This window comes from Anomaloglossus baeobatrachus, chromosome 6 (assembly GCF_048569485.1).
Source record: "Anomaloglossus baeobatrachus isolate aAnoBae1 chromosome 6, aAnoBae1.hap1, whole genome shotgun sequence".
Lineage (NCBI taxonomy): Eukaryota > Metazoa > Chordata > Amphibia > Anura > Aromobatidae > Anomaloglossus > Anomaloglossus baeobatrachus.
In genome coordinates, this window is record NC_134358.1 from 422,394,373 (window position 1) to 422,409,071 (window position 14,699).

A 14,699-nucleotide genomic window follows, 5' to 3' on the forward strand; every position below is an offset into this window, starting at 1 on the left:
CTTCTGAGGACGCGGCTTCGTGCGCCAGCTGGGTTTTCGGTCCTTGGCTGAGTTAGTGGACGAGGCTGAGGGCTTAGAGGATGACCAGTTAGAGGAACGAAAGGAACGAAACCTCGACTGGTTCCTGCCCTGGACAGGTTTACTGGTTTTAGTTTGTGGCAAGGAAGTACTCTTCCCGCCAGTAGCTTCCTTAATGATTTCATCCAGTTGTTCGCCGAACAGCCGGGACCCAGCAAATGGGAGCCCAGCAAGGTACTTCTTGGAAGAAGCGTCTGCTTTCCACTCTCGCAGCCACAAGATCCTGCGTATAGCGAGGGAATTAGCCGAAGCCACAGCCGTGCGGTGAGAAGCCTCCAGAATGGCAGACATGGCATAGGATGAAAAGGCTGAAGCCTGGGAAGTTAAGGCAACCATTTCGGGCATAGAGTCCCTGGTGAGGGAATGCATCTCCTCCAGAGAGGCAGAGACGGCTTTAAGAGCCCATACTGCTGCAAAAGACGGGGAGAACGAGGCCCCTGCTGCTTCATATACAGATTTGGCCAGAAGGTCAACCTGGCGGTCAGTGGAATCCTTAAGTGAGGTGCCATCAGCCACAGATACAACTGTCCGGGCTGAGATTCTAGACACCGGAGGGTCTACCTTCGGTGAATGAGCCCACTCCTTGACCACCTCTGGTGGAAAGGGAAAACGGTCATCAGAACTACGCTTTGGGAAGCGTTTGTCAGGACAGGCCCTGGGCTTGGTCACAGTGTCCTGAAAACTGGAGTGGTTAAAGAACACACTCCTTGCTCTCTTAGGTGATGTAAACTGGTGCTTTTCTACCAGAGAGGGTTGTTCCTCCGATACTGGTGGATTGAGGTCCAGTGCAGAATTAATGGACGCAATCAAATCACTAACATCTGCATCACCTTCGGTCAGATCAATGGGGCACATGGAGGTAGCGTCCGAGCCCACAGTAAAGGCATCCTCCTCGTCCCGTGATTCAGCTCGTGAATCAGAGCCGCGGGACGAGGAAGGAGAGGAGCCCCTGCGTCTCCGTTTAGGAGGACGGGGTCTGAGCTCTGTGAGCTCTGCTGAGCGAGCCGTAGCAGCAGAGGCGCCTTGAGAAGGGGGCTGATGCATGCTCAGCAGAGTCCGGGACAACTGTCCCATGGAGTCGGCAAAGGACTGGGAGATAGACTTAGAGAAGGATTCTACCCAAGCCGGGGGTTCAGCCACCGGAGCCGAAGCAGCCGGAGGGACCACTGTGAGTGAGACTCCAGGCTGAGGCACCACCATGTTAGAGCAGGCATCACAATGTGGATATGTGCTCGGTTCAGGCAGTACGAGCTTACATGCAGTGCATATTGAGTACAGCCTTGCTCCTTGTGTGAGACATGCTGCTGAAGTGGGGGTTCTGAGTAGAATGGCCCCCAGAGAGTACATAACTAGGTCCACAACCGGAGGTTGTGGCTTACCCGACCGTTTGTGTGCCCTCCAGATCCCACAGACCGGACCCCCAGAGAGATGCTGCAGGCAGCTCCAATCAGTGTGAGAACGCTGATAAAATGGCGCCGGCGCGAGGAGAGGGGGCGGGGCCTATCTCAAAGAGCGGGATCCGGAGGGCAAAGGAGGTATACAGGGGAGGGAATCTTTCCTCAGAGAGGAGTGTCCCTTCCCTGTGCTGAACAGCCGCTGGGCGGAGCCGCACTGTCCCTCTGCATGATTGGCATGCAGGGGCAGTGAAAACGAAAGTAGGCCTCAGGCGAAGCCAGGGCCTAAATTTAACAATGCGGCCGGCGCGCAGGCACCATCGGCGCGGTTCTCCGGTGAAAACCAGAGAACCGGCCGGAAAGTCAGCATAGTTACACAGCACACTCTCCCCAACAATAAAGTACAAGGGACCCCCTGATAACCACGTCTCAGATACTTAGCTTGTGAGACGCAGGGCCAGGTCCCTGAGGGATGAGTGCTCCGTCCGGCAGGATCCAAAAGGGGGCTGCGGATGGAGACCGGTCTCCTGCAAGGAAGTGAAAACCGTGCTGGCTCCCACTTCAAGCCAGAGCCCGAGGGGATGGTGAAGGAGCGCGGCATGAAGGGCTCCAGCCCTGAAATCAACCTTAACAGCACCGCCGACACAGTGGGGTGAGAAGGGACATGCCGGGAGACCAGGCTTGGACCCGCTTTTCTTCAAACTCTTTTCAAAAATCAAAAACAGATGAGGATGCATGTGTGGATGTGTGCCTCCTGAACACAAAGCATTGAACTGGCTATATTTGGTTATCCAGGGGATGTATATGCTAGGAGGGAGGAGCTACACTTTTTAGTGTAGTACTTTGTGTGTCCTCCGGAGGCAGAAGCTATACACCCATGGTCTGGGTCTCCCATAAGGAACGATGAAGAAAAAAGGCTTGGTCAAAGTGCAAAGTGGCTCGGCCCTTTAGGGGTTAAAATGTAAGCCAGTGCATGCCACCCTATGAGGCCAAAAATATGTCTTGTTGCATTTTAAACCCTACTAATCCCCAATTTAAAAAAAAATTGTTTTGGAATATACCGTAGTACCTATTAACGGGAGCCGGTCACCATTTATTTATTTTTTTTACAGTATAATCAAAAGCTAGCACCTTTACCAACTGATGTACAGTTGTCAACCTATATTTAAAAAGGGGTATTCCAATCTCTAAGATCCTATCCCAATATGTAGTAGGTGTAATAATAACAATATTAGCAAATACCTCTGATTGGAAATGTAGTACAGTTCTCCAGATTATCTATGTCCCTTACCTCATGTGCAGGGTATTACAGTAGCTCAGATTACAACCACACATATAGTGATGGTTCCTAGTGGGTACCTACATAAGGTCTTGGAGAGGGGGAAAATCTGTTTAGGGCATTAACTTTACTTTCATATCTACCTCAACATCGTCCGATCCCATGGGTGTCATTGGCAGAATCATTGATCTACTAAAGGTCAGAGAACGTTCTGCAATGCACATGCAGCAACTTCACTTCTAGTTAACAGACACTGGCACATTACAGGACTTTGCTCTGCTTTGCACAGAGTGAAGATTCACAGTAGATGACATAGGAGTTGTGTCATTCACATCAAAGGCAGGATGACGGCGATTTTGCCGATCAAGGAGGCTCAGAACACAGATGCCCATTGGAGCTGCCCGTGCCAATTGGCATATGGCAGGGGAGACTTACAAAATGTATTTTGTTCCGATATGTAAAGGAAGTAGCTTATATACGGGTTGATGGACTGTAGTACAATAGTACATAAAGGTTGTGGTTTTAGTCTACATTGGGAAAACCTGGTGAACGGTTCCCTTAACAGTACAATAAACTGACCCGAATGCCATGCTATTGGACAATCCCATGTCGATAGTAGTAGCTTGACACTGAATGACTACCAACCAGCATGTCTCCCATGGCTTTGCTTTTCAGCTCAAAGCTGACATTATTTGGATGATGGAGAAAAAAAAAAATAATAATAATCTAAAAAAAATGGGGTGTTGGGCGTTGCAGATATCATGTATCACCGAGGACTGGAAGACCATATAAAGTTATATAAACAGAGCGTTACCTGATGATGGAGTTAAATTAACTTTCAATCGTGTTTTTCAATAAACTTTTTACTGTCATTTGGTCCTAGGTGTTTTTGGATACCGGCAGACCACAAAACTAAATTTTTTTTCCTCCACCATTCATATTCTTAGTATCCTCCAGTTCAGCGTTCGGGGCAGCAGCCAGATCCCAGAGACTTCCATGCTTGTACCAACGCTGTGAATATCTCATGTATATCCAAGCTCAGGTGAGCAAATGTATTAATTTTTTACTTACAAACTCACTATAGAACACCTGTAATATCAGGTTATTGTGGAGTTAATTCACACTGGGTAACAAAAAGCCTAAATTCTGTATGGAGAGGTTTTTGGGGGGGGCTAATCATGATCCTGTGCCTTCAAAAGCTTTTGTGTCAATTCATAACCTTGTTACTTACCATTAATTAATCCTACATACCAGAATATTCACAAGAATAAAGACCACAGAAGATAAAAAGTAAAATTGAACAAAAAAACAAAAACAAAAAACGATTTTTTTAAAGAAAAACAAACTTCATGAATTTATAAACAAACAAAACATCTTTATTGCCTTTCCTTGCTCAGACAGTTCACCTTAGGAAGCCTATCTTCTGTCTCTTTTTCCCGAGGCTTTCTTCTTGGTTTAATACATTTTGTACGGACAAGTGTAAAAACTTTGCAACACGCTTCCCTGTCTAAAGTGAAAAACAAGAAACAAATATTTCAGTCTTAGCACTACACAATTTTTCTTTTTTTTTTATAAACAGTAAAAATAAAAATAAGTTTTTAGAATAAATTCCTAGCTTGGAGGTGGAAGCCTTGTAAGGCCTAAACATGTACAGTATAACCCCACAGTTAGGAGTAAAGAGAAGTGCGGAGACCTAGAATATCAATAAAATCAACCCAAAGTTGAAAGGATGTCAGAAAAAGTTCGAACGGATGTCATTTTTACAGAAGTTATTTTTTTACTTAACCCCTTCATCACATCTGGTAGACACGTGCAATGCTGCGGGAAGTTTGTTCCCACAATCCGCCATACATGTACAGCACTATGATCACTCCGGCTCACAACCAGAGCTGGTGAAATCATCATCAGTAGGTGTCAGCTATGTATCGTACCTGTCACCCTGTTGTAATGCCCACAATCAGTTCTTAACTGATCGCGGGAGTTAATCCCACTGATGACACAAGCAATGACGACAGCAACATCGATCTGCTTTTAAGAGGGGGCTCCCTGTCTGCTCTAAAAGGTACCATCACACTAAGCGACGCTCCAGCGATACCACCAGCAACCTGACCTGGCAAGGATCGCTGGAGCGTCGCTACACGGGTTGCTGGTGAGCTGTCACACAGGCAGATCTCACCAGCAACCAGTGACCAGCCCCCAGCCAGCAGCGACGCGTGGAGTGATGCTGTGCTTGGTAACTAAGATAAATATCGGGTAACCAACCCGATATTTACCTTGGTTACCAGCGCACACCGCTTAGCGCTGGCTCCCTGCACTCCTAGCCAGAGTACACATCGGGTTAATAATGCAGGGAGCCGACAGCGTGAGAGCGGCGGACCCTGGTAACGAAGGTAAATATCAGGTAACCAAGGAAAGGGCTTCTTGGTTACCCGATATTTACATTGGTTACCAGCGTCCGCAGAAGCCGGCTCCCTGCTCACTGCACATTCAGTTGTTGCTCTTTCGCTGTCACACACAGCGATGTGCGCTTCACAGCGGGACAGCAAAAAATGGTCCAGGACATTCAGCAACAACCAGCGACCTCATAGCAGGGGCCAGGTTGTTGCTGGATGTCACACACAGCAACATCGCTAGCAACATCGCTGTTGCGTCACAAAAGTCGTGCATCAGCAGCGATGTTGCTTAGTGAGACGTGGCCTTAAATGGCACAATGCGATAGTGCTTGGTTTGAAGAGTTAATTTGTGCTGATAAAGTGTAGTGACATGATAGGCAGTACAACTGTAGAGTAGATGGGTGGTTAAATTGCTAGTCTGTTTAGAAACTGCATTTGCATGAACATATATTTGGATAAGTTGATCAAAAACTTTGATCACAATTCTGACAATCTTAAGTGGAAAAATTAGGGGTGCTTCACACACAGCGAGATCGCTACTGAGATCGCTGCTGAGTCACGTTTTTTGTGACGCAGGAGTGACCTCATTAGCGATCTCGCTGTGTGTGACACTGAGCAGCGATCTGGCCCCTGCTGTGAGATCGCTGCTCGTTACACACAGCCCTGGTTCATTTTTTTTATTGTCGCTCTCCCGCTGTGAAGCACACATCGCTGTGTGTGACAGCGAGAGAGCAACAATCCTGAATGTGCAGGGAGCAGGAGCCAGCGTCTGACAACCTGCGGTAAGCTGTAACCAAGGTAAACATCGGGTAACCAAGGTGGTTACCCGATATTTACCTTCGTTACCAGCATCCGCAGCTCTCACACTGCCAGTGCCGGCTCCTGCTCCCTGCACACATTAAGCTAAGCGGTGTGCGCTGTTAACTAAGGTAAACATCGTGTAACCATGGTGTCCGCAGCTTCCAGACGCCAGCTCCGTGCAAGCGCAGCGTCGCTTGCATGTCGCTGCTGGCTGGTCACTGGTGAGATCTGCCTGTTTGACAGCTCACCAGCGACCATGTAGCGATGCAGCAGCGATCCTGACCAGGTCAGATCGCTGGTGGTATCGCTGCTGCATCGCTAAAGTGTGACGGTGCCCTTAGAGCTGCCCACTGATTAATTGCTATGGACAAAAGAAAAACAAACAACCCCCCCACCAGTTAAATAGCCTTGATGAATGCTGGCTAATGTCTAAATCTTGAAACCTCACGATCAGCTTCTGCATAAAAATCAAGACTAGATATAATACTAAACCTTGTAAATTGAACATATAATTTACATCTGGCTGCACACTTGGTAACTGAATCTAATTTATTCCAGATACTAAGCAATGAAGCATGCGTGTTTTCCTATGGGCCAAGTGCTAAAGTATGCATTGATGTTTATGATCAATTGAATCCTTACTGTGCAGCAGACGGGAAATATGGGAGAAAATAACGTGACAGGCTCATGCATGCACCGCGCTAATGAAAAATACTCAAAATCCAGTTTATAAAAGTCTACCCTGTACCAGAAGTGGCATAAGCACCGACATCAGCAACCAGGATTTATTATGTAATCTATCCTCCACCCCAATCTTGAGTAAAAGCTTTGGATGTAATACACATGTATATGGTGGAGGGTACAAGATTTAAGCAAACATTTAGACTTTGAGACTTTTGTTTTTATAGTCTTTACTAGGCACTTTATTTACAGACTGCTGTTAATATCCTCCAGATAATCCCCATGGGTCTTTTTTAGACTAAGAATTTTATCTAGTAGCTCTGAATGATATAATAAGGATGTTCCCACAGTTAAAATGATGCATTTCTGGTTATACTATGGTATATGACAGCACTATGTAGGTGAGCAGTCATTTGAGGCATGCTCGTGGTAGATACACGAGTGCCCAGTGGGCGAATGGACTCACATCTGACGGTTTGTTGTCAATCAGGAGACAACGGTCCTCACAAGCCTCTAGCAATTATGACGGTACCTTCAAAATTCTGTAAAAATTTCTATTCCCATGGTACAAATCCCCTACACTCTATTATAGTGAGATAAAGTTGTTACCAGTGTGGACAATTCCAGCTTAATAACAAGGTTCTACAGAAACGAGCGAACCCCAAAACGTAATGCTGATGGGTCCCCTTGTGGATGAACCCAGCGTCAATGGTTCACCTTCTCTTTTTGGAAAAAAGGCTCTGTGCCCATGTGTGCGTATTTGCATGCAGTTGCGCTGCGATCTGCACTGCAGCTAACTGCATGCAGCTAACTCTATGAAGATTGTGCATAATCCAAGACACGTTGCATTTAAAACGCAGCGATTTGCATGCTGCCAAATCGCTGCGTTCTAAAAAGCAACATGTCACTTCTTTCGGGCGCTTTGCATGCTGTCTCCATTCTGTCTATAGGGAAGTCAGCATCCAGAGCGCACGAATTCTGCAGTCACCAAAGTTTCAGAACGGAGCTTTTCAGCTGCGCTCTGAAGCGCACATGCAGTGACGTTACGCTGTGGGCACATAGCCAAAGACTGTTCCATTTGAAGTTAGTGACACATTGGTGTAACACATGGCTGAGCTTAGTCTTTATAGCTACTTTCTCACATGGCTAATAGATCAAGGTCTTAAATAGGGGATCACCCTTTAAGTTAGAATTTCCTACTAGAGAAACCAGACCTTTAAAAGTTTGGAAATTACAGTTTACGTTCCTTGAAGGTTACATTAGATCAGCTAGCTACATTTAGAAAGGAAATCTGTAACCCCCAAAATGCCTATTAAATGGTATAAACATATAGGGAATGTAGCTCTTACAAAAGTCATACCAGGCATATAAAGTTTAACTTCGTATTTGCTGAAATATCAACTGTTATTTAATATACAGAGGAGGGTGCTTAGTGCCTTGGCGTGGCCTCTGTCCCTTATCTTGATTAACAGTGTTCAGTTGGTAAACGCAAATGCTAAGATCAGTGGTGAGCTCAAAGGGTCTGTGCGGGTGCATTCTCAAGGAGGAAAAAGCGTTGAAGTAAGCAGACAGTAGTGCCACGTCACAATGCCCTTTCCTTTCTCCCTCCCTGAGGAGGCTTACTTGCTACGTCCGAGTGCCCTGAGCGGCCACCACAAACAGACAGAAGCTGGACATCAGAGCACAATCGTACTGATACTTGGGAGAACCCTGCTGAACTCCTCCAGTGTCACTTTGCGAGCGCTGTCCATCAAAAAAGGGACTAGCTTTAATATTCAAACAGCAGGGCAAAAAATGCATCAGACAGACCTAATGGGCTTGATGCCAGGGAAGAATATTTCCATTAATATTTGAAGTGTTTAGTCAGTTGTCCAGTACAGTACCATAGCGAAAGACAACGAATGGGCTTTGGCCTCGCTGGACGCGGCTAAGGCATTCGATTCACTGGTGTCGAACCTCCTGATAGCCTGCCTTCAGAACTTTGGCCCCCGATTCTGTGCCTGGATCTGGATGTTATACCAGGTCCCTAAGGCAAGAATGGTGGTCAATGTGATGTCATCTGAACCGCTCTTGCTAGAAAGGGGGACTCGTCAAGGGTGCTCTTTGCCCTGGCCATTAAAGCTTTAGCAATCAAGATACACTGACAGGCTGATTAAGAGTATCCAGATTGCTGACCGGGTGGATACAATCAGCCTGTATGCCGACAATATGATTATATTTATGGATGATATGGAGCGGTCACTGCCTCCTCGGGTTGTTGATGTTATTGAAGATTTTACTAAATATTACGGATTAGGTATAAATTGGGATAAATCGAATTTGATGTCCCTCTCCCATAGTCCCACATTCCATTTAGAAACCTTATCCCCTCTGTACTTCGTATCAGACTTTAAATACTTGGGAATTATGATACAAAAAGATAGCAAGCGCAACCTCCCATCAAATATATACCCTCTTTTAGAATTTGCTAAAGATAAATTTCTTATATGGCGTAAGCTTCCTTTATCAGTCCCGGGATGTATTAATTTAATAAAGATGATACTGCTCCCCAAATTTAATTATTTCCTCAGTGCAGTGTTAGTCCTTAAATCATTCTTTTCATCCTTAAAAGGGAACCTGTCAGGTGCAATATTCACCCAGCACCACGAGCAGTTCTGGGTGCATATTGCTAATCCCTGTCTAACTGTCCCTGCATACGCTAGCATAGATAAAGAGATCTATAGAAAGTATTTCTAAAGATTTTGCTGTATGCTAATGAGCGAGGGCAGTTGCCCCCTGGGTGTTGCTTCCCTTGTGAGTCGCTCCCATTAGCATACGCAGTGTCACAAGATAATCTCACTCACCTATCTGCGGCCATCGCATCTGACGGGGGATTTCAGCTCAGTGCGCATGTCCCCGGAGTTTCAGTCATGCGCACTACGAAACCGGGTGTACGCGTCCTGGCTTCAAACTGAAGTAGTGCGTATGACCCAAACTCTGGGATCATGCACACTGAGCCGAAATCCAGCATCGGACACGATGGAGGCGGATAGATGAGTGAGGTCATCATCTGATGCTGCACATTCATTAGCATGATAGTACGTCCCTGTGGGCGTGCTAACATGCTAATGGGGGCGACTGGCCAGAGGAACTAACGCCCAGGGGGCTACTGCCCTCGCTCATTAGCATACGGTAAGGGATCTTTAGAAATACTTTTTCTAAAGATCTCTATCTATGCTAGTGTATAGAGGGACGGTTAGGCAGGGAATAGCAATATGCACCTAGAACTGCTCGTGGTTCTGGGTGCATATTACACCTGACAGGTTCCCTTTAAATATGCTAATAACTGGGTTTGGTATGGGGCAATGCAAGACCAAAATTGAAGATAACTACCCTCCATAGGTCCAAGCAGCTAGGAGAGGCAGCATTGCCAAATTTCTTATTATTATTATTTAGAGGGCCAGTTAAAGGAGATATCCTCATGGATACCTGGCTTTCAGTCGCCTAACTCAGTCATTTAGCTTATGCAGTGGGGGCGAATTGCCTACTCTGGTTTTTTGAAATGGAGAGATCGGGATCGCGGAAGTTGCTGCCCCTTCATAGGCTAGCATGGCAGGTGTGGAGGCATGCGAAGAAGATCATGCATTTCTCAGATGTCACAGCTGAAATGCCCTTATGGCAAAATGTGTATTTTTCCACGTTATCGGGTCACCCATCTTTCACATTCTGGAGCGTGCATGGTGTTTTCTCACTTGGTGTGATTTATGAGCAAAATGTATTGTTATCCTTTGACTAGATCCAATCCAAGTTCAATGTTGCAAGATGTCATTTGTTTTTGTTTTTTTGGTACTTGCAGCTTAGAACGGCGATCCAGTACCACATGAGGGGTTTTTGGGACTGTTCTAATATATTCTTTTCCTTTGATAGGGATACTTCGGTCTCAAGGCCCAAAAGGGTTGATTTCCTCTTTGTATACATATGTATCTACTGTCCATGGGGAATGAAATTCCAACCTTTATCAGCAAAGGAGAGGTGGGGGCTACTGGTACCAAATATGCAGAAGGATGACTGGGAGGAAGTCTTGGAATCACCCACTAACGTCTCCTCGTCAATTAACAACAAAATGGTCCACATCTATATAATACACCAGGCCTAACTTTGCCCACTGAGATTATTTAAGATGCGAAGCCGGGAGACATCAGAGTGTCCGCGGTGTTATGGGGAGGACGCAGACTTCGTCTATATGATCTGGGGGTGCCCGGTAATGGTTACCTTTAGGCGTGAGGTGGTATAATTTCTATCTTCCCTGGCCTCCTTCCTTATACCTCTTGAGCCACTTCTCTATTTGTTTGGAGTCTTGAACGAGGGAACATTGTCTTATTACCACAAAATCTTTCTCCAGGAGTTCCTATTTATGGCCAGGAAACTCATTGCCCTGCGATGGATGGGCAGTTAGGCCCAGACGGTGCGTGCATGGGTGGAGCTAGTAAATGCAATATTACCCTATGAATGGACAGTGTATGAAAATAGGGGTTGCCCTGAGAAATATAATAAGGTCTGGGAAATATGGAATTTCTCTCCTCTGACGTTGCCCATTTAATATTGAGTCAAACAATAGCAAAATACCCAGAGGTTCCACAGAATCAACCGTAGCAAATAGCTGAATCCAGGCAAAATAGGTGCAGAAATAGAAGACCTAAAATATAACTTTTATTTAGCGTGCTAGTAAAACGTGAACCTAGGCTCACTAAGGGTGAGTAAAAACCAAAACCACGATAGTGATTAAAATCCTGCTGAACGCAGGGACACAAAGAAGAGCAAACCAGTCGTATTGGCCCTGGTGATAAGAGTGCGGCAGAGCTAGCCTCAAAACTCACTTGAGGATGCCACCAATAGCCAACTACCAAGGTATATCCTGACTATGGACTGACACACAACCTTATTCATTCATGAAACTGGATATGTTACCAGCATAAGGAAATGTGTCTATAGTGTATACAGTTGGACAAATGGGTGTCACATATAAATCCCTTAAGGGAACGATCTTACCCGGTCCAGCAGATATATAGGAGGGGCGACATAAAGAAGGACCACCAAAACAATGGTTTTTTCAGGGGAAGGTGTCCACCAGCTCTTCAAATCCCACAATAGTAATGCCGGGGGGTCAGATCCATATATTAGGGCAGACACTCACTCCCATTTAATTTTGATAATTCTCTGAGTTGCTCGTTTGCTCTTATACTATACTATACTTATATATACTATACTTATACTATAGAAAGTATATTATAGTCTGGTAATGTTGAATGCTCCTTTGTTGGTACGTATGGCAGAAATGGTCACTGTGATACTTTATGCTTTTTCCCTTGTTCTCTGTATCTTGTTAAGGAGTATATGCACCCCAAGTACCTGGAATAGGAGTTCTCTTTGTACTGAATTATTTTATAGTATGCACTATACGTGTCCTTATCTTTATTTCTGTTACTTAATTAACGAATTAAAAAAAAAGTGCATCAGAGCATAGGCTATGCCAAGTGTGCACCAAAGTAACCTGATTTGCACAGTAAGTCCTAAGACACACAGCATGAAAATCGTAGTGAGTGGAATGCGATAAAACATTGCATTCCACTCGGACCAATATTAACATATGTGCCAGCACCCATGAGCTATTATTTTCTCAGCCCTAATCGGACCGAGAAAACAATCGCAGCATGCTGTGGGTGCAATGCGATCCTTGTTTCTCTCGCATCCATTCAAGTCTATGGGGGGAGAGAAAAATCGCACTTCACTCGCGGGACACCAGTGTTCTGCAAGTGCAGAGCGAGAATGGCTATAGCCGGCAACAGAGGAGAGAGGGAGATAAATCCCTCCCTCCCCTCCACTGCGCCGGCCCGCCCCTCCTCAGAGCTGGCCCGCCCCTAATCAGCTGTGGTCCGATCGCACGATCGGACCTCAGTCGCAGTGACACTCGCATGATACCCGGCTCCCGCTGTGCTGCCAGCGTGAGCAGAGTGTCATGTGAGGATCGCAGTAATCCCCGTGTGGCCCCGGCCTTAAGAGAAGTAGATATATCAGGAAATAAGTAAGCCTGTATATGCCTGTTATGGTTTTTTATAGGAGGTTACAACCTCTATATCAAGGTTAATACAGTGTGGTATTTTGGGGGTGACAGACTCTTTAATGAGACCACCCCTTTAACTCTAACGTTGTGTGAATGGAGCCACATCGTCAGAAAAAAGGAGAGCAAATCCTCAAAATGTATAATAAAAAAAAAAAAAAATGAATCAGTCCAAAATTGTACACCACAAACTTGTCAGATCATTACAGTGGGCTTACAGACTGAACGACAAGATGAATTATCTGTCATCCTCTTACCTCAATCATTTCAAAGATGCTTTCTGGATCTAGACTTCCTTTGCCTATTTTTCTCATACAAGTCAAAGTACCTTTGCTTGTCACAGAGACGAGAAGACTTGCCAAAGAACAGGCTTCTTCTTGCAATGTAGCGTCTACTACATGTCGATGGCCTATCTGAAAAAAACAATACAAAAACCTTTCAGAGCTCACTCATCAATAAACAGAAAAGAGCATGGCTTCCCCAGGTAATCTCTCTACCAGTATTTCTTACCACTCCTGGCTCTGGTGCCACAGAACTTTCCATCAGCATAAAACCTAAAAGGGGACAATCACAATTTTACAACAACTAAGGTTTATGTGGCATTATACCTACTCTGCTTAGTGTGACAATGCAGGGAACATGCTCCACGTTCAGCCGCATGCAGTCATAAGGATCATCAGAAAGTTCAATGTCTTTGGTTCCCTCGTCGTCTTCCAGAACACGCACTTTAGGTATCCTATTTGATGCAAAAAACACAGGAAATATTTCTGATCAGCAATTCCATACTTCTAATAGCATTAGCAATAACTAAGATCACAATGTAGTTAAGGTCTTACACGGATTGTCCGGCAAAAACAAACTATTCTATATCCACATGATGTGCGATAACTTGCTAATAAGACGGAACTTTTATCCTTATCACAAAATGGCATGGTAAGCTGGATGCCCGGCCATTGCCTCATTCATTCTCTATGGGGCTGCCAGAAAAAGAAGAGTGTTTAACAGCTCCTTAGGGAAACGATGGAGTGCAGTTATGTGCACTGCCACTCCAGTCTAATGGGATAAAAGATCCTTGTTCTGTCACAAGCGTCATTCCCCAACCAATCAACAAGTCATCAACAATCCTACAGATCAGCAACAACTTATTTTTAATGAGCAACCTCATTAAAAGGGAATCTGTCAGCAGGTTTTTTTCTATTTAAAGACAGCATGCTGCAAGGGTTAAAACATAGAATTCATTGATGCTTGTCTTGCCGAGGTCCGATCTGTTGTTTATTTGCTAATAATATCTATATATATCTAATTGCCTTATTCTGCCTGTGTCTGTCTTACTCCAAAATGACGTCATTACAGTGACAACCGTCACCACACTGCGCACGCTAAAGAGCCTGCGACTAACGGCTCAGCTAACTGAACAGCCCGAACTATGGGCCGACAGGACGACGCCCGACACTTTTCCCCACACACACACGGAGCCCCGACTCCCCGGTGAGTGCTGCACCCCCGGGAGCCCACACTGGCAACCCAGCTGACACATACCCTCCGCTTGCCTCCGCCCCTATCACACATTACCCCACTCGGCTCCACCCCCCCGCACTCCGCCCTCTGCATGTATACATGTATACACTGAACACACACACACACACACAAATGGTCACCTGTCCCCAGCCATGCAGTCCCAGCACTGATGTCCTCAGCGCCATGGCCCCGCTCGGCTCCACATCCCCCCGCACACATTACCCTGCTTGGCTCAGTCCCCCTGCACTCCGCCCTCTGCATGTATACACTGATAACACACACACCTGGATAGTCACCTGTCCCCAGCCATGCAGTCTCCGGCACTGACGTCCTCAGCGCCATGGCCCGTTCGGCTCCACCCCCCCGCACACATTACCCCGCAGGATGGGGGCACATGTCACGATGGTGGCTGCACCACGATAGGGGAACAGCATCAGCATATTTTTACTTAACTTTAC

General features: G+C 45.8%; 1 protein-coding gene across 1 annotated transcript in view; it reads right to left on the reverse strand.

Annotated features, from left to right (window-relative positions):
* Window positions 1–4,105: 4,105 nt before the first annotated feature.
* Window positions 4,106–14,699, reverse strand: part of EXOSC7 (exosome component 7) — a 53,728-nt gene continuing 43,134 nt past the window's right edge. Inside the window, exons 6-8 of the mRNA XM_075316619.1 lie at window positions 13,336–13,459; window positions 12,981–13,136; window positions 4,106–4,258 (exon numbers count right to left, since the gene is read on the reverse strand). Coding sequence (XP_075172734.1) covers window positions 4,154–4,258; window positions 12,981–13,136; window positions 13,336–13,459 — 385 coding nt within the window. The 3' untranslated portion in view covers window positions 4,106–4,153. The remainder of the gene's footprint in view (window positions 4,259–12,980; window positions 13,137–13,335; window positions 13,460–14,699) is intronic.